This window comes from Coturnix japonica, chromosome 8 (assembly GCF_054131305.1).
Source record: "Coturnix japonica strain WE chromosome 8, WE-NBRP24, whole genome shotgun sequence".
Classification (NCBI taxonomy): Eukaryota; Metazoa; Chordata; class Aves; order Galliformes; family Phasianidae; genus Coturnix; species Coturnix japonica.
In genome coordinates, this window is record NC_140670.1 from 14,929,677 (window position 1) to 14,949,943 (window position 20,267).

General features: G+C 41.9%; 1 protein-coding gene across 50 annotated transcripts in view; it reads left to right on the top strand.

The window, feature by feature from the left end:
- CAMK2G (calcium/calmodulin dependent protein kinase II gamma) overlaps positions 1-20,267 on the top strand; it is a 120,577-nt gene that overhangs the window by 86,766 nt on the left and 13,544 nt on the right. For 15 of the 50 annotated variants that reach the window (XM_085554293.1, XM_085554294.1, XM_085554301.1 and 12 more), the window contains 3 exons: positions 7,529-7,569; positions 15,195-15,227; positions 19,090-19,158. In XM_085554293.1, the coding sequence (XP_085410419.1) occupies positions 7,529-7,569; positions 15,195-15,227; positions 19,090-19,158 (143 nt within the window). The remainder of the gene's footprint in view (positions 1-7,528; positions 7,570-15,194; positions 15,228-19,089; positions 19,159-20,267) is intronic. The other 35 variants (XM_085554295.1, XM_085554312.1, XM_085554313.1 and 32 more) reach the window with 3 other exon arrangements.

Sequence of the window (20,267 nt, forward strand, 5' to 3'; positions counted from 1 at the left end):
CTATAGGAAAAGATCAAAGAGAAATTACCTCACCCCTCCCAGTAACAGTTTGGAGAAAGGGGCCAGCTGAGGAATGCAGCCTTCTTCCATTTGTACTCGCCCCGCAGGAGAGGAGGGCTGGGAGGAAAGGGAACCTGCACAGACTCAGATTGCACACACGCTCCCAGAATCATCAGTGAGACTGAAGGGGTGTCTATAGCTCCTGCCCTGCTCCAGGCAGTCACGTGCTCACATATTGGTTCAGGCTGTGACCTTGGAATTCCACTACAAATGATCATCCCAGCGTTCAGACTGTACATCTGAATATAATCTTTTGTGAAATCAAGGCAGCATTTTTAACATCCTGTTTGGATTCAGGTGATTTCAGTGGTGCTTTTCAAATGAAGTCAGAAAGTGTGAAATCAAGCCCTTTACCAGCTTCAGAATTGTTTTTCCTTGATTCTTGCTTTAAAGTGAACCTGTGCCAGTATGTCAGGACTGAGCAAAAAGTAAGTGTGACTACGTCAGTTTCCCTTGAATTTCTGTTTATTTTGCAGAATCACTTTCTCCATTCATTTGTCTCAGGTTGTGTTATGACAGGACTTGATACTTTTCAGAGTATCATTTTAAAATAACCATTGGAAAAGTGATAGCGCAACTACAGGGCTTCAGCACAGCTGCACAGAACATTCTTTTGGGTTTTCTTGTTGCTATGATCTGTCTTTGATCTATTCAAACTGCTGGTTTATATTTCACTTGATGATCCTCTATTAGTTTATGTTTTTAAACAGCAGTTTCAGATTCTTTTTTAGTCTATAAATGTTGTCACTTCTAATGAAGCTGCAGAAGTACTTGGGTAATAAAATCTCCTGTGGCACAGATTTTGATTAAGTGGAATGCCTGAGAGAAGGGTTCTCCTTAATGGTGTGTGACCTAGGCATCCACTTATTCCCTGAACTAATATCAAGGAGGAAAAGGCTTGCTCTGCTCATTCTTCTGTCTCAAGGGCTGGAGCTGCTGGATCCTTTTCAGTTAACAGCTTAAGAGAAGGAAATCCTAGGTGGCCTTGTTGCGAGTTCGGAGTTCACTGAGTTCTGCTTTGAATATAAGCTCTGATCTCAGGTAATGAGATGCTCTGAAAAACTGTCCAAAAGGAAATGTTGTGAATTGAAGTACAAGCTTCTATGGGTAGTAGGTGTTCTTAATATCTTAATGCCTTTTGCAAGTGAAGAGATCAGCTACTCTTGTTTTCTCTGCATCACTGTGTATTAACATGAGCTTGATCTAATTTTTTTAAAAATTATTTTTAATTTGCTTGGATTTCTTAGTTGGTGCAGCTGAAATACATAAATCTGGTTGATCTGAAGAATAATGGCACAGACTCAAAGGAAAAAGGTAGAAAGTCCATGTGGGAACTTTGGGTTGAGCTCAGGCTTTTCCGGTCATGTCAGGTCATTTAATTGCACTTGAAAAGTCCTGAAACAATACTTGTTTCTTTCCCTTTAAGGCACTGGGGGTTGTTGTCTTCCCCAATTGGGTGACACTGTTTTGTGGGCCTCTGAAAGTTGCATTCCCAGCATGCAGGGATCTAGATTTATGAGGAGAGAAGCTTCTTTCCTGTTTGGGAATGAGATCTTCTAAAGCATTCTTCCACAGATATTCTGAACTAAGAGGAAAATGAAGGCTCATGTGCCCCTGGTATCAATTAATTAGGTGAGAGAGTACTATCTGCAGGAAATATGAGAAACCCTCTTTAATGCTGTTGTCATTACTGTCACCTCTGTGAAACATTTTATACCATACAGTGTATGTATTTGACTGTGTGGTTTTAACTTGTGATAAATTTTCTGATTAAAGGGTGTGTAGCTGTACTTTTTTTTTCTGCCAAAATCTTCCTTTTACAGAACAGAAAAGAAAAGTTGTTGTGAGCAATCTGTCACTTGCTGGATTCCCGTTGTCGGGTCAAGTCCTAAAGATTAAAAAAAAAAAAAAAAAGAAAAAAAAAAAAAGTAATCTGGCTCCTTTCCCCACTTATGGCGTATTCAACAATTAATATTGGCTGTTTGTGGTTCTTTTCAAATGGCCGTATCTCATGTCAGCAGATAAAGTTTCATTGCTTTCACTATAAGTCAGGAAGTTGAGATCTGGTTCTAATAAGGTTTATAATTACTGTTGGCTCTATGGTAGGTATTTCCTCCACTAAGAGAGAGCATTGTTGTATGAACATTGATTATGGATCTTTGGAGTCACACCAGGGTACAGCCATGGTGATGTAGGTGATCGCTTGTGACTTTGATGTTCAGGCAATTGAAGCAAGTGCTGATGTGACCTGATATAACCTGATGCGTTTGCTTATGGAATACAGAAGTGCAGTCAGATAGATCAATTGATTTGTTCATATGTGAGAAACTCCTAAATCACCTCCTGAGAAATAAATGTCAATTTATTACTAAGAGAAAGCTGGCAAGGGTTTTGGAGATTCCTAATACTTGTAGACTTTGGGGTGCCTGGGCTCATTTATGTCACTAAAATTCTTTAAGAGCCTGCTGCAGACTGGACATGGTTGGACAAATTTGCTTTCTATCTTAGAAACACACATCTTCACAATGTGGCTTTTCTCCATAAGGCTTATAAACAGATTGGGAAATAGTGCTAAGAATTTCATGCAAACTGTATTGGAACTTCTAATTGAGAGAAGAGTTGTTGTCTAAACTTTCACACTCTGAAATGCTCTTCTGTCAAATGTGCCCACACAAGACAACAGTCCTGCTGTGTTCAAAATAAATCCTAAAGGCAGACATTAATGGTAATTAAGCCTTATGCCTGAAACCTCTAACTGATGCTGAGGGATTTTTTGGGGGAATTGTCACTGCTTGCTCAAGATAATTTTCTGAGGGAGTTAGTGTAACAGCTTGTGACAATAACTGGAATTCATTACTTGTTCCTGCAGATCCTTATTGACTCTGTGATGTAAGGTTTTGGTTTTTTAACTAGTTAGATGAGGTTGGAAATAAATTCAGGGAGCAGTTTGTTGAAAATGTGTTATCCTTCATCAGTGATGTAACTGAAGTGATCTTAAACAATTTAATTACCTTACAACTTAACAAACTTCTTGTTGTACTTGACCTTCGCCTGTTCATCATAGCCTGTGAACTGATGTTTTTGAACTGATTAAAGATTAAGAAGGAAATAATACAAATAATGAAGTGACAATGAAATATCTCACTATCCTGTCATACCAAAATGGCTTGTAAGACTTAGTTTTTTGTTCTTTTGTGTATATGTGTACGCATGTGTATTTATACTCACACTAGAGTTTGTTCTCTTTATTGTAGAACAGCTTAGATGGGAGGGAACCTTAAAATCACTCAGTTCCAACCCCCTGCCATGTTTCGAACTTGTTGTTGGACTCAGTTCCAGCCCCATGCCTCCAGATCAGGCTGCCCAAGGCCCCATCCAACCAGGGCTTGAATGTCTCCAGGCATGTGGGACATCCACGGCTTTTCTGGGGTAATCTGTTGCCTCACCACTCTCTGAGTAAAGAAGTGTCTAAACTAAATTTCTTTCTATTTTATTTTAAACCTATTCCCTCTTGTGCTGTTGCTGTCTGCCCATGTGCCAAGTCCATCCTCTTCCTGCTCATAAGCTTCACTCGAGTACTTGAAGTCAACAATTAGGTCTCTGCAGAGCCTTCTCTTCTCCAAGATAAAACAAGCCCAGTTCTTTTAGCCTTCTTCATAGAAGTGCTCCAGCCCTTGGAGCATCTTTATGTACCTCCTCTGGATCAGTTGCAGCAGTTCCACATCTTTCTTGTGCTGGTCAAAGTATAGTTAAAATTGTGCAAATAATGTATTTGAAATTTCTGCTGTGTTGTTTTAATTACGGAGATAAGCTTTCAGGACCAGAAATTGGTATCACTGGCCTGATACAAACCCTAAACTTTTGATGTGAATTCGAAGGGTGAAAATATGGAGGAACAGATTTGTCAAGAAGTTTCTATAGAAGTTTTGAATAAATGAGTATGACAGTAATGGGAACTACATTTCTCAAGCAGAAAACGGAGTAATATTTAATGAAAAGTTATTTTAAGTGATTTTCTCTGTATCTGTTAATTTGCTTAAATAATCAGGGATTTCAGAATTACTTCTGAAGTAATATACTTCCATAAGTAAACTTCCATCTTGCAGCTTCCTAGAATTGCATGGATTTTGTGACAGAATATCAGTGTTTATCATTTATGGCCTGAGAGTGTATTTTGTCATCAAAAAGGGATTTAAGTGTTTCCCTTTGCTTTTATCCTCCTCTCCCCGAAGTTCAAGAGAGCTCTGTGAATGCCTTTTCTTGCATTGTTTGCCTTTCATCTCTTCATTTATTGGCTTGTGAGGAAACTGAGTTTTTGTAATACTAAAAGGATGATGTTCTTGCATTTTTATCAGCTCTTAAATTTCAGATGGCCTGTAACATCAGTCTCTGAGATCGGTGCTCAGATAGTCTTGATCCTCTTAGGCTCTGCACTCTGTGTGTGTAGACACTTGCATGGTGGCCATCTTTCAGGATGTGAAATTTCTGCAGTAGGTGGGCAGATGTGTGAAAACATCACAAATGATAAGGCTGGGTTTTGGCTTTTTGTAAATCCTCCTCTTGGAGAATGCTTTAGTTTTCTGAGGCTGGTAGAGGAAGAAATCCTGAAGGAAGGCAACACACACAATTTCTCCGTTATTCATTAGTTGGAAAACTGGGAGCTCTTTAGCTCCTGCCAAGAGGATACCACTGGGTTGTGTATTTCAGGCTCTAGTATTAATGAATGCTTGTTACCTCCATTAATCTTTCTTTGAGAACCATTTGGGTTTTGATGGGAGATCAAAGTGTTCCTCCAGACCTTTGAGACTTTCCCAAAGCATTGCAAGTACCTTCACTATGCTATTGACATGTACAGTGCCTGGTGATAGGAACTGTGTAGAAAGGAAGGTTTGTGCTATGTCTAGAGATCCTGTGGGTCCAGACCATGTAAAGATTTGTGTTGCCTGAATGTTTGGGAGGTTTTATCTGCCTTTCCATCTGGTTATAGTTTTTCTTTTCTTGTTTAAAAAAGTGTTTTGGAGTGACTGGTCTTCACAAAACTTCCTTTATTCTATTGTAGAGTCATTACAGAATGACTGTAGTCTTGGTGGGGAATAAATGCCAGAGCATAATGTTCCCATGCAATTGCCAGGCACTGCTGCTGTTCCAGCAAATTTCTTTAACAACTCAGTGGAGAATCTAAGAGGAATGGGATTGCCAAGAAACCGAAATGGGGATAGGAAACATAGGGCAGCAACTCCCTGCTTTTCAGGGAAATCATCCTGCTGTGTTTAAACGGACACTACTGACTTGCACCTGAAAAGCCATCGTGGCAGTGTTAAGCTGGCTGCTTTGCTGATGGAAGCAGTAGCCACTATTGGGTAGTTTTATACTTCTCCTTTAGAGATGGTGCTAGCTGGCAGAGAAGAGTTTCTCTGAATTTATTATTCTCTTACAGGAAGAAATGTGGTTTGATGGGCTTTCTCATGATATTTAGATATGGGCAGTAGTTGCTAAATAATGCCTTTAATTGTAGATACTTTCTTAAACATGGTCAACAGCTGTTTTATAGGTTATCTATGCTCCTTGATAGAAGGATATAAGGCTGCTTAGTCTGGAGCAGTTAATTTCTCTTACTTGCTCCCTGTTGTTGCCCTCTGTACCAGAAAAGCCTGTGAAAGCAGAGTGTAGTTTGTTTTTGCCTGGAATTAGAAATAGAAATTAGAATACACAGATTTTGGGTTTTTTTTTCTCACTTTGAGGATGTACCATCCTTTACTCTTTCTGAAGTGTTGTAAAGTCATAATGGTTTACATGCTTTCAGCAGCTGTTGTGTGAGGTGCTTTGATACATGTGTGTGTTAAATGCTGGACCTGTTTTGACCTCAGTGCCACCTTGTTCTCCTTCTCATTACCGTGTGGAATTGAGCTGATATCCTTCATCTGAAGGTGGCAAGAGCTCATCTGTTGAATTTCTTGCAGTATTTCTGTAGCTGTACAGTCTGGAAAGAGACTTGCAGTGCAGATGAGTTGCTTGGGACAATTTGCCCACCTTTACATGTGCTCATTGGAGCACTGTGTTCTGACAAATCAGTTTCAGAGAATGTCTGCCTGAGCCTTTTTTCTGGTGTTCTGGGATGGTTTGAGGGCCAGGATGAAGGCAGGTAACTGGGTTTGTATCTGCATTATGTTGTAGAACTAAGAGGAGGAAAATTTGCACCAGCTCTATTGATACCATGTAGCCGATCCATATCTGTAGGGTTGTGTGGCAGGAAAGTCAGGGTGGGAAGCGCTTTGACAGAAAATTTCTGCAATTGCTTGAATGCTGCAAAAGGAACTTTTGTTGATGCTGCTGGTTCTGGAGAGAGGCTGAACACTTTGCATGGGTTGGTCATTCCTGGTGAGTGAAGTATTTCAGCAGTCATGTGAACGTTGTTTTACTACTTGCCTTCCCTTTTAGGCTTTAGAACTGCATGGGCAAAAATTCAGGTCAAGTCCCTGAATGCATATATTTCCTGGCAGCTGCTTAGTAGAGGTGTCAGTGTGTTGGTCCAGCAGGTCTCTAGCAAGCTGTTTAGTGTGCAGTAGGAATTAAAACAACTACGTGATCTTCATAAGTAGGGAAACTACACACACACACACACACACACACACACACACACACACACACACACACACATATATACACATATATTTTTTAATAGCTGAGCTTTATAGATGGGGTCTCACTGTTGACAGAGTCAATGCCAACATCTCACTTTCATGTAATAGATGGAGCAATTCCTTCTTCAGTTCCAAGTATGCCCTCAGCCAGGCATTTGCTGTTCCCTGTCTATGCTTATCATACTCTCATGACTAATGCCAGTTGTTTGGGTTGAGCACAGCAGAGCGTATTTATCTTAACATGAAGAACTTCAGCCTAGTTCCTGTCTCTTTTCTCTTTCTTTTTTAACAGTTGTCAGACTCTGCCTTTTGCACTTCTCCAGTCTTCCATTTCTGATAACCCAGACATTCCCCCAGTGTTGTTGTGTATGGTGGTGATTAGGAGGCCTCTGCATTATCAGTGTCCCCTTTGTAAGCAATATCTTATGTAAATAGCTGTACTAGAGGGTAAGGTTTGTCCCTCTTGCAGAGATCTGGTAGATTTTTCTAGCTTTCCCCCCTGTAACTGCTGGCACTCCTGGATTCAGAGTCACAGTGTGCCAGTAGAGAATTGAAGCAGAGGAGCTCTAAAGTCTCTTTTCAGAGTTGGTGTTGCTGAAATTCTAATAGCAGAAGGATTTTTGCCCAGTAAAGATGCACAGTGAATGGAATGGTGTCTTTCTGCTACCAGGATGATGGCTGACTGGGCCTGATTTCCAGTGCTGTTGCTGTTAGGGGGAGATTAGCAGGATGACCATCCTTCTGAAGTCTTGTGCAGTTTTGAGGGAAGTGAGGAGAGAGACAAGTTTAAAAATCAAAAACTGACCTACTTCTGCTTCTGTCCACAGCTGCCAAAAGCCTGCTGAACAAGAAATCAGATGGAGTGAAGGTAAGTTCTTGCTTTCCCATTTCACTGTCTCTCCCACTACCTGAACAGAAGGCAGCCACTTTCTCCATTCCTTTACAGGGTAAAACCACAGCCCTGTCTTGTGGCTTGGGTTGATATGATCACTGTATAGTAATGGAGCCCTGGGTGGGATGTTCCTTACATGCACCATAGATGTCACACAACAAGCTAGGTGCAAAATATCTTTTTCCCCTTTCTCTGAAGTATGGCAAACTTGACAAGGTAATGACTTAAAAGACCAAAGATCTGCTCAAGTGTGACACACACCTCTGACTCAGTGCAGAATGCACTGGGTATAGTATTCGCACACAGCAACTATCAGTTGCTGATGATATCCACCAAATCCTATGGAAATCTTTGTCTCCCTCCTTTGGCAGATACTGAAGGTTTGGGAAGGGAGGGAAAAGTCTTCAGATATTCCTGTTTGGACAGAGTGGAACCTGAAATTTGTGTCAGAGTTCAGCTACCATCCCTGAAGTCTAGGCTCTCTCTTACTCCCTTTGGAGGAGAATTACTTTTTCCTCATTTCAGTTTCACTGTTTGTGTGCATAATCATCCTTTTGTAGTTGATCTGTTAGTGGAGTGGACATTGGCCCAAGCAGCATCTTCTATTAAGAGTTCTAAAGAATAACTGTCTTCCTCATGAAAAGAATGTGTTTGTTTTATTTGCTTGTGATTCCATTTGAAGCTGAAACCTTTCTTCGCAACTGTTAAGCAGAAAATACCTCACCTGGTTTTGCGCTGTGGACAGTCTTCATTATGCCCCTGCTTTGGGGATTGACATGTACGCTGCAGGACCAGCACGCTTATCTCCCATTCTCTTAGCCCTTTTCCATTTTAATGAGGCTCCATTTCCAGAGGACTCACAGTTAAAAGGAGACTACTGGAAAAATGGCTTCAGAGGAGTGACATTTATTTTGAGGACTGTTCTAATGTAATCTTCGTTCTTGCAGTTCTGCTATGGTCTGTCCCAACAGCATTGCCCAAGCCATTGGGATTTTTTGCCCCAAAACTAATGTGGATTTTGCTCTAACATACTCATATTTTGAAATGTGCCTACAAGGATGAATTCTTGTGCCTTTACACGTCTTCCTCTTTTGTAGAGACATGTATCAAACACATGCACATTAATACAGCAAGTATGTCACATCTGTAGATAAGGAAAACATTACGATAAAGACAAGGAGACCTTTACAATTGGAAGATGCTTCCTGTTCGTAAAAAGTGTGTGTTGTGCTATTTGCTTAGAACACAACATCTTCCTCTTTTGAATGAAGTAAAACTGGATTTACTTTTCCAGATGATTTGAAGTATTCTTCAGCTCTTCTCAAGGCATGTGGTAGTATCACAGTAGTAATAACGTGGCAGCTGGGTTTGAAGGCATAGCATTTTCCATACACACTGAGTGGAGTTGTTGTCTTCTCGTGGGGGTGAGAGACCTGCAGTCAAGTGTTTATGTGCAGTTTCCTTGCTCCTAACTGTTAGAGAAATCCTGTTCTGCAGTATGACCCCGAGTGGTGCCAAAGGGAAACGTCACCTGGTGCCACATGTTTCTGCCTCAGCTGAGGGCTTTGTGAAGAGTTAAGCTTCCAGCTTTCCCCAAATAGTATCTAAATTCAGGTGAGGCTTTTGAGTCCTTGTTTTTATTGAGTTTTATAGCTCAGAGATACGCTGTATATTTCTGTCTAAAAATTATGCTTTAGAACCGTCTTACTTGAAAACGAAGGCATGTTAAAGTACAGGTCACTGCCCTGCCGTGTTCAAGTTGGGCAGGGCAGAGTGGGAGTAGGCCTCTGTGTAGATATATTGTAGTTACAATAGTATACATTGTATACCTTCATTGAAGGACACATGTAATCACAGAAGTATCCTTTTCCTCTAAGTTACTTTCCACCTGTAAGCTCTTGTTTCCCAGTAGTCACCTCATGGAAATGTAGCCTTTTTTCCCCTTGTATTTGCTTCTCTGAGTTGGCACTGGTATATTTGACTTCTGTGGAGCAGTCTCTGTGCCAGTCACTTTGCTTGGTGGCCTCACTGCTGTGAGGTGTTTTGTGTGTTGTTCCATATGCAGGAAACATGTCATCTTAGCCACATTTTTCTCAATCTAATTAACTAAAACTTGTGCCCAGAGATGGGTTTTGTTAGTGAGCATCTGGTCCTGCATTGCCTGTAGTGGACTATTCTATGTTTTTCTGTTTGCAGTAGTGCAGAATGACTTGAGCACCAAATGCACTTTCATCTTTGTGGTGTCTTTATTACTCCCACTTCCTGCATAAGATTTTACATCAGATGTAGATTTAGATCAAGTGTACGCTGAATATTCAGCTGTAGTTTTCTGCTGACCACATGTTATGTGGCTGTTTCTTGCGTTCGTACTGGATATCAAGACTTCTGCTTTTTTTCCTTGCTCTTCCTTTAATTATTTTTTTAATATTTTAGAAATTAATTCATCGTAGATATCTGTAAGAAAATATTTTAGTTTCTCCCTTGGTTTTTCTTGATAAGGAAAAAACTGTTGTGACAGAGCTCCTGTGTTCCACAAAAGCACTGTCAGATTTATACGCAGTAGGTGAAATGAACACAGCATTTCTGCTGTGAACTGATGATACACTACTGTAAAAACTATTGGCTCCAAACCTTTTGAGAGGAAGGTATAATCAGTTTTCATAATTTGCTTTCTGTTCATGGCATTTTTTCCTATCTTCATCTGGTACTCAGAGGTATTTATGCTAGAGCCCTATATAGAGCCCCAACACAAATAGAGTTGAAATTTATACCACATGGTATTAGGCAAGTTTAAGTGAGGCTTATATGCCTTTCCTGTGCAGTATTCACAAGAGTTCCCCGCATATATCTGTTAGTGAATATATGATGCGAAGTGAAGAAGGTTGCTGCTGATTTAGGATAAATGATGAGAGAGATGCACTGTAGCCATATGTCGTGACAAGGGCACAGTGCTCATATAGTATGCCAGCTGGAAGAAATGAACACAGGTTTTATTTGTTTCTGTGAAACTGACTTGTTAGCTGAAGCAAGTGTAACATGCTGGATCAGTGAGGATGCACACATTTACTTGCATCAGACATTTTTGAACAGGGGAAAAAAGAGCTTAAATCAGAAGGAGAGGACAGAAAGGAAACATTTTTATTCCAATATAAGTGTGTCCACAGTTGTTGACATTTGATGAATTTCATTTTGATTAATTCCTTTGTGGATGACCCTCTCCTCTAGCAAGTTCATTGTGTGCCTACTTGAAGCATTCCTGGTTTTTGTTCTGCACTGCTGCTTCTATTTAAAGTACTAATTCTGCTAATTGGCAGATATTTCATCAGCTTGGCACTTGAGAACTTTTCCGTTATCTTAAATAATGAATGATTTAAACTGCCTTGAATCTTAAATTGTTCCTGCTCATCAAACCTTTGTTGGTAGTGCTGCCCTTACTTTCTTCAGGCATAATTTGGATCCAAGCTGATGGAGCAGCAACAAGGAAGGTCCAGGTTTGATACTAAAGGAATATGCTTTTCTGCTTTCAAATCCAGAAAGCGAGGCTATAGAAGATACTGACGAATTACAGAGCCATGTAACATACCAGATATCTTGTGGGCCAGCACTGTAGGTTCCAGGTATTTTTTATGATTCTGCATTTATGAGCAACATTTGTGCAGCTGCCATTCTTAACTTTATTTTGCATCGTTTCATGTCAAGTCTACTTTCTATCTTGTTCCTATTTCTGCCTGTAATCTGGATTTACTGTCCAGTGAAGGTGAGGGAGGGGTTAAGGAATGAGCAGGGGCAGACAACTGGATGAAGATTAAGGACACTTTCTGTTGAATGTCTGTTCTCTGACCTTGTCAGAATCTCCCTGTAGTCGTGTCATAGTCCTGCTGTTGGTTTTGTCTCTGGGCAGCACTTCAAACAACCATGCTCTTTTTTCTTCCAAAGGGGAATTTCCCTTTCTTCCGGTGTGAGAGAATGCATTTGTTTCCAGTCATTGGAGAGCTTCTCAGAGCCATCTTTGTAATCAGAATATGCTAATGCACAAATTGCTATTTTTAGTTAAGGATATAATTGTAATTATTTCAAAATTAGATCTTCTCTAAGCTCATTGTCAGATTCATTTTCTTTTCATGTTGTTTTTTTACTGAACAATTAGGTCTGAGAATACAAAATGATACTAATAATATTTTTCAGGCCCAGTTTTATATGAATAGAAACGTGTGTGGAATTCTGTGGGATATAAAAAGGTTCAACAGCATTCACTTGCAGTGCTCTGCCAAAATTGTTTACTATTTACCTTGTCTTTCTACTGCATGCACAGTCTTCTTTGGCAGGAAATGCTGACTAGCAGCATGGCTGAAAAGAGAACTCAACTGGAGGAGTAAAAAAAACCAAAACATTTTATTGTAACAAGGTTAATTTTGTAATATTGTAAAGCCTTCCCTTAGTCTTACATAACTGCAGAGAGGCACCATACACCATTTGTTTTGCTGTTTGTAAGGCATATTGCAATAAGTGTACATTTCATGCCTAGTGGATACTTCCTTGCACTTTGCTCAATAGAAAAGTGTGTGGGGAAGACAGGAGCGCTCTGTAAGCTGTCCTTGCTTCTGAGAAACCAGTTAGTGATAAAAAGCCTTGGATGAAAAGCACAGCAGCACAATGAACTAACAGGGAGTCCTCAAAAATTATCTATCTTCAAATCTGTGAGGGTCAAGTAACATCCATGCAGTGATCAACACGAGTTAATGCTCCTAATTCTGTCTGTGTATTGTACATGATCTTGAAACCATATTGTGTAAATTAGATTGTTATGCTGAAGCTAAATGAGGAGAACCCGGGTTCACCTGAACACCAGTTTTATGCTGAATAGCATTATGCAGAATGCTCAGAGTGAGCACTTCAGGTCTGTTTTAAGTGCTGACATCCAATAAGGCATTTTACGCACCTTTGATGCATTCACTCTTTGCACTGTATTGTTGTAATGTCTAGAAACTCCAGCTGAGATCAAGGGTCCAATGTGCTTAATACTGTATTGATGCCTAAGCAGAAAATCCCTGCCTCTTAGCTTACAATTTAAATAGACAAGCTGACAAAGGGCAGGAGAAAAAATGGATTTACAGAGACAAAATGATTCACTCAGCATCACACAGAAGGACAAAAGTGAAGGTGGAAATAGGCCTCCACAGCTGCTAGTTCAGGCTGCCTCTCACCAACTGACTTTGAGTTTAACTTATTTTTTTCCTACACTGAGTCCTGAGTGGAATCTTTACTGCAGTCACTCCCCTTAGGATCTTCTAGTATTCATTGTGTTTTCTGTAGGTGCTCAGAAGAGTTTATGCTTCTTCTTTCTAGTATTGCAGATATGCTGAAGAGACGGGGATTATTCAGGTTATGTTCTGTCATCTGCTGACTTGAGCTTATTGTTACCTGAAGTGAGATTCTTTAAATTTAACTGTAGAGAAACTGCTCCTCTTTTATGAGGAGATCACCTGAATTTAACACAAATAGAATATTGATACCTGAGTCTGAGAGGAAAACTTAATGCATAGTAATTTGGGAGAATGTTTTGTTGTTTAGATTCAGGGAAATCTTTCAAGTCATCAGTGAAGTACTTTACTGTAAGGTAGATCTTCTTTAGCAGTTTTTTCCTGCTCCTTACAATGTCCCTGTATTGCCTAAAAACACTTGGAGAGGTAGCTGTCATGGAGAGAGAGAGAGACCTATTAGTAAGCAAGCTTCTGTTACCTTATTTTCTTCATAAGTTGCAGTCACACTGCAAGAAGAAAAGTAAGTTTTACTCATCTGGTCTTGGAAAGATGACCCAGCTGGCTCTTACAGAGGGAACTGTGAGACTGGTTTGCTGTTAGAAACTTTCATTTGTTTATTTTAACTTAACTAGGTTTTGGTGCTTTAACACTTAATGTCAGTGCCTGTTGTTGGTGTTGTCTGGCCTGTCCTGAGTTGTAATAGCACTCGCATACTCTGGTCTCCTCACTCACCGCCTAGCCAGAAATGATGTGCTTTCTGGGATTTCCACAGACTGTGATATCATGTTAATAGACCAAAGCTGCTTTAAGTTTAGGTTGTACTTTAATTAAAATCTGCTCTGCAGAGATTTCCGTTTCAAGCTGTGTCAGTGTTATTTTTGCCTTTAGCTCCAAAGGAGAGAAATAGGAGGGTGATTGTTTTCTGTATGGATTGGTTGATTCTCCCTCTGTGAAGAACTTTAGGTTCTCTCAGCATTTTCCACTTTTTCTTGTTTCTGTAACTCATTGAAAATCTACTGAAACATCAATTGTTGCTTTCCTCCTTACAGAAAAGTATCCCTGCAGTGTCTCTGTCTGCTACAACTTATAGGATACATTAAAAATAACTTGAGTTTTGAAGCAGTTTCTCACTTGGTGTGAATTTCATCTTTTCCCAGTCATGAATTCCCTGTTGTGACTGGAAACAAGGATTCCTCTGAGTTGGGGGTAGTCTGAGCTTTGTATTCACGTGCTGGTGGTACATCCCATCTTAGCTCTAGCTTGAGGGAACACTGTGGAGAAGTTAAAATGGACTTAAAAGGAAATGGAATCAATCAGAAGGCTGTAGGGCAGGTGATGAATGGCAAGCTCTGTGTTTCCTCCATGAAGTGGAAGATCAATCAACAAATCAGTGGGCTTGAAAGCTTACGTAGCACAGAAAGAGAGCAGCAGGTAGAAAGTTTATGCAGAGTTGATAGGGGCGAGAAACTGTAATGCTGAGAGACCTGCTGGATGCGGTGTGGACAGAGTGAGACACTGGGAGTGTCATGAATGAGCAGAGAAAAGCTGCTGAGCCTGGTTTCTTGGAAAGTGATGTTTGGTGTGAAGGTGTCATTGAAGATGACTGAAGATGTCTTTGGAGCAAGAATAAATTCCTGGAAAGCTGGGTAGTGCTTGAGCGTTGCTCACTGTTTGTTCTCCCAGTATCTGAGAGTGCAAGGTGTTCTGGCTGTTGAGTGCCTTGTTGCCTTTCTTGCTTTTCCTCTGTGTCTGAGCATGGGTGCATCCTGCCTCTCCAGTGAGCCCTAATTTCTTTGTAAGGGATCCTTTCTGCTGCTATGCACAAAAGTTTCCCTTTTCCTGAAGCCCTTGAGGACACCTCTCCCACTGTGGTCTCCTTCCCACCCCGAGTCTACTTGCAAACACACTCTTGCTTCTTATACAATGTGAATGACTGGAATTTTACTGCTCACTTTTTCAGTGTTGATGAACAAGCTGCACGGTTTTCTGAAGTGGGAAAGCACATATAGACTCCGCTTGCATCCCAGTGTCTTGTACATTTATTCCTCCCTCTTCTCTCCTTTTATTATCAGTGTATGGGGCACCTGCGCTTTGACTTCAGTGTTTGAGTGAATGGGACTCTTCCTCCCTGCCCTTTCCCCTGGTGTGTAGCAGTGCTCTTCAACTTCTGACTGCTCCTTGCTGTGTGTCTGTGCCTTTCTGCCGCTGCTTATACCTGCCCTAGGGGAGCGTTATTGGCAGGGGGGCCCTCGCTGGCACACTAATGTGTGAACAGTTTCTGTGCTTTTCTTCTCATCTCCTTTCTTCCCTTCTCTTTCCCTCTCTCAATGGTGTGTCCAGAAAAGGAAGTCGAGCTCCAGTGTGCATTTGATGGTGAGCACCTCCCGTAAGCTGCCTGCGATTCGTGCGTCCGCCATTCTCATGCCATGCACGCTCGGCTTGTGCTCATCACCCTACATAGCATGTCTGTGCAGGGGGGTGGTGGCGGGGAGTCATTGTGCACTGAAAGGTCCATGTCCTCACTAAAAGGGCCCTGTGATCATCTGGCCCCCGGCCAGACACACAGTTCCCATTTTGTGTGGAAAATCCGCTGATGGAAATGCAGTTTGACCTTGCCTGCTGTCAGTGTCTGATCGGAGCGTGAAATAAAAAAGGCAGTTGTTCTCCTGGGCTCAGTGGGGCAGGTGTGTGCCTGGCCTGGGCGTGGGGCTTTGTCATTCTGATGCAGAGTTGCCAAAAAGAGGAGCAGGTGCTTTGCCTGGTATCGGTGCAGTCATCGTTGTTAGGAGCCCTGCATTGTAGAACAAAATGGGAGTCGCTCCAAATGTGGCAGAGAGCGATGGGGCTCTGCTGTACAGATGAAATGTGTGAGCACAGCACTGCTGGGCAGCTCAGAGCTGTCGGTCACTCCTTTTTTTTTTTTAGCATTCTTATTGGAAAGGTTTGTCAGAGCCCTTATCCAAAACTTCCTTTTGTTTTGATCTCATTTATGTTTCCCAGCATGACCAAATACCCAATAACTACCTCCTGTCTTATTCATTTTGTTTTTCATCCATCCAGATGTTTGACATCTTTAGAATATGTTAGAAAAGTAGTCAAATCTATTCTGAAAGGAGCAAGGAGAAAATTGCCCAGTGCCATATTATAAAGGCTCATATACAGCCTATTAGGTAACACCTGTGTCTGTACACTGGGGTACGAACAGTAACTGAAGTACAAAATTAGTGATGGTGTTGTCTCCTTTAGACAGGAAAAGAACAGAAAATGTTTCTCACTACTGCAGATGGGAACAGGAATGTTGTAGTACTGAGAAGACAGAATGATTTCTGTGTTACTGTCTGGAAGATATTTCCCTTCTTCCTCCTTCAGTGATAGCTAAACATGGTGTAAACACAAAATGTAATCCCTAAGTACTGCTTGGAACATCTGATGCTTGGGTCACGCTTTTCACCAGCCCTGCCTTTATGAGTTATCAGGGCAAGAGTTCTTTGTGCTCTTCTAGCCTTGCCTATCTGCCCACTGCCAACAGGACTCAGATTCCCTCTGTGTGTTGTTTTAAAGCAGTTGAGATATAGAAACGGTGCAAATGTCAGCTGTAGAAAACATAGAAGCAGTGCAGGCGGCTAAATAACCAGAGACAGCCCACGTGTCGGTACTTACATTCTGTGGTTTGCCAGAAGTGTGTGTCCCTAGCAATATGATCAATGGTCTGTTTTCTTTCTCTTGCACCCTGTGTTGTTTGTGCCTGTCTGTCTGTCTCTTGTCTAGCTCAGGAAACATTGCCAAATGCTGTGCCAAAACTAATAGTGTTACATGGATCTTCAGAAGGGCCTGGCACCTTTTTGGGTGAATTGGCCTCTTTTAACCTGAGCTATGCTGCTGTGAGTTACCAAGGATCACAGCCTGCCCAGTGACGCAGATGTTGGCTGGGAGCAGGAGGGGAAAGAGGTGTAAGAGCTGTTTGTTTACCCTGGGCTTGGGATCAGGCACACCAGTCTTTTCCATTGAAGGGTAGTTGGCTAGAAAGCCAGAAGACAGAAGTACGTGTGAGAAGCTCTGTACATCAGATAACATCAAATACCTCCATTCAGATAAAGAACTATGAAGTGTGTTTAGCCTTTTACCTCTTACCTCTTGGAACTCTGTCATGGAGTAGAATACTATGTGAATGGCAGATGTACTACTTGACTGGCAAGTATGATGCTCTTTTTCTGTCACTGGTCAGGGAGGAGCATGATGGATGAACTGAGTGCTCAGTGCAGCTTGGAGGGCAGGCTGCATGTTCTGGGTGTGTGTGGGTTTGTGCTTTGTAAGGTGACATCCCACACCATAAAGCTGCTATTAACTTTTTTCTTCAGAATAGTGGCTTTCTAGATGTTTTTTCCTATTTGATCTCATGTATAAAGCCTTCCAAGACATCAAAAGCATTTTTGTATACCTTCTTTTGTGTAAACTTTGTCTTCTCATCCCAGCGAACTAAAAAAAAAATGAGTTGTGCTTTGCCTCGCTGTGAGTGGTTTGGAAGTTAGTTCTCTGCATTAGGATCACTGGTTTTGAAGACATACAGGAACCTCAGTGCTGTGTGGATGTAGTAGCTTGGGGTTCATTTTTTCAGGTCCATCTGCTTCCTTGTTCCCACAGCAGCCTGTCATCTCTTGTGCCATCAGGCTGGGAATAAGATGCAGAAAGCAAAGCTCTTGGAAGGCCAAGGTCTTAGGATAATGTGAGATTGTATAGAAAGAGGCAATAAATAATTTGAGAAGTTTCTCCTTTTTTAGTTTTGGGGAATGAGCATGTCACATGTTCTTTTTATTTCCCCATTAACTTTTAAAGCATTCATTACTGTCTCTCCCTCTCACTTATCCCTCTTTCCACCTGCCTCATCATCCTTTTCTTTGCCCTCTCTCCCCTTTCTAAAGAGGTAGCTAAGCCAAAGCATGCTGCTTGCAAAGGAAAACAGAAGTATTAGTGGTCTGCGAAATTTTCAACCTCAAAGGCTCTTTCTCTGGTTGATTTAATTAAACTTTTGGCAGATGTTTTCCATCTCAACATTTGACTCGTGCATTCTTTGTGCTATTGACTGGGTGATGGTGGCAGTTGTGCAGTGCGAGTTGCACTCCTCAAGAACGGTGGAATAAAGAGCAACTGCAATAAGGTCACCTTGCTGTGTGAGCTCAGCTCCAGTCACCCTCACTCCTTGACCAAGGAGTTTGAGCGAGTCTCTTGTACTGTGTGTTTTGACATTGTTGCTGGTATCTGTCAGCATGAGTGCTACACAGCTGGTGTAGGGGTTATGCTGCAGTGTAAACTGTGGGCTTACATCCCCTAAAAATGACTGGATTTCTTGGCCAGGAAACATGTAGTAGCGGGCATACGTTTTTCTTCCTTGAGGCAAAGTTTGTTCATTCCCAACTGAACTGACATACATTATAGTGGGACATTTCTTTGCAACAAGCTGGTGACTACCTCACTGTTGTGCTGTGTGAATGCAGGGAACAGAAACCCTATTCTTAACCACGACTACAAGAAACAGAAGAGGGAAAAGATGGAAAAACTACAGGGCGCCATCCAGAGAACTCTCTGCTGGGGAATTGCAAAGACCTTTCCTCGCAGGCATTCCCCTTCATTTTTCCATATTTTGGCCCTATAAGTTTTTATAATTCAAAACACAGCAGGGACATAATGCACAATACCTCACCTTTTCTCTGCCTTTTCTGCAGGCCTGACCATGTGTTTTCTTACATAAGTAGATTCACTGGGAGTTTCAACATCATCTCATATTTAGGACTGTTTCTGGGCACTCTGGTACTTCTCAGTCACAACTCCCATTTGTCCTTTGTTTGAGGCAGCACCTTGGGAGTTGTGCCTCTGTCACTTTCGTAGTCTTTCTCTTGGGACTGATGTCATTTCCCATTCTTCTTCACCAAATACTTTTGTTAGTGCTGCTTCCAAGATTTCCCCCATCCCTTTAGGCTGCTACCTTTTCCCCTTCCATTTTCCGTCCTTATAGCAGTCCATGCACATTTGGGGTTTGGTACTTCCCTTGCAACATCTGTTGCCTCTGAGGTAAGGATGATGTCCAACAGCCTGGGCAGCACTCCTCCTTCCTCCCTCTTCTTGTCTGAGATGGTGGGGAGGGGTGGGTGTGAGGACGTGGTTGGAGTTGAAGAAATGCTGTTTTTTTCTTGCTGTCCTTGCCCAGCAGGAGAACTAAAAACATGTTTTTCTGTCTCAGCCACAGAGCAACAACAAAACCAGTATAGTAAGCACTGCAAAAGAAACACCCCCAGTGCAGACGTCCATGGTATCTTCCCCAACCGCTTTTTTTTTTTTTTCAACTGTTTGGTTTAATTTTGACTCTGTCCTCTCCCCTTCTCTCCTTCCCCCCACCCCGAGTGCTGCTTGTGCTGCTTTTTTAGCTTGTGTTTTGGCTTTGTTCTGTCTGTGTCCCTGTGCTGCTGTGGGTACTGGTCACAGCTTCACAGGCTTTGGGGTCGGGGGGTGCTAAGCAGAGCTGCGGTGGGATGTGAGGATTGCAGCTTGCCTGGACTTCCCCTTGTGCCATTCCTGTATAGTTTTGTGTCCCATTCAGCTGGTCCTGCTGGCTTTGGGGAGGCTGGTTTGGAAGAAGAGTGGCCCAGCTCTATCCACTCTCCAACATTTAGAGAGTTGAGGATGGACTTCAGGACACCACTGAAGAAAAGGGCAGGCAAAGGGTATTCAGAGGAGGCCTTAGACAGTCTATTTGGCCTACTCAGTTGTGTGCTTGATCCTCTGTAGCTAGCTGGCTTGCTGGGCTAGCATTTTCTGTTTGACGGGCAGTGTAGAGCAGAATTCATGGGGTGCCCTTTGCATAGTGCAGTTTATAGTGCAGCACAGTGTGTTCTCCTCAGCACACTGGGAGATCAAGCAGCAGTGAAATGACTGACAGAGGAGTGTGGGTGAGTGTACATCACTGCACCAACACAGTCCTGGTGCCCTTGCTGAGCCACCCTGCCAGAGGGATGGCAGCTGAAGGAAATGGTCCTGGTCCTGGTAATGAAGGGATGAGCAGGAGCTGGTTAGCACCTATAGGCCTGTATCTGCTCTTTGTTGTGTGTCACTGGAGAGTTGAATTTGGCAATTTTTTGGAGGGTGGAATGGTGGGATTTTGATGTTCTCATTGTTTGTTATAGGGCAAAGGGCTCTTGGGACACTTCATAATTTTCTGCTCTCCCTTCACTGGCTTTGTTCATTATGGTTTTGATACTGAAGGAACCTTTCTAAATTATTTATTATTATGATTATTGAAATTGGATCCCACCTTAGAGACCTGTAGACAAACAAGCCTTTTTTTTTCTTCAGCCCAGTTCCCTTAGCAACTCCTGATGAAAGGCATTGATGTGGTCTGGCTTATCCTTGTTTGATAAGGAA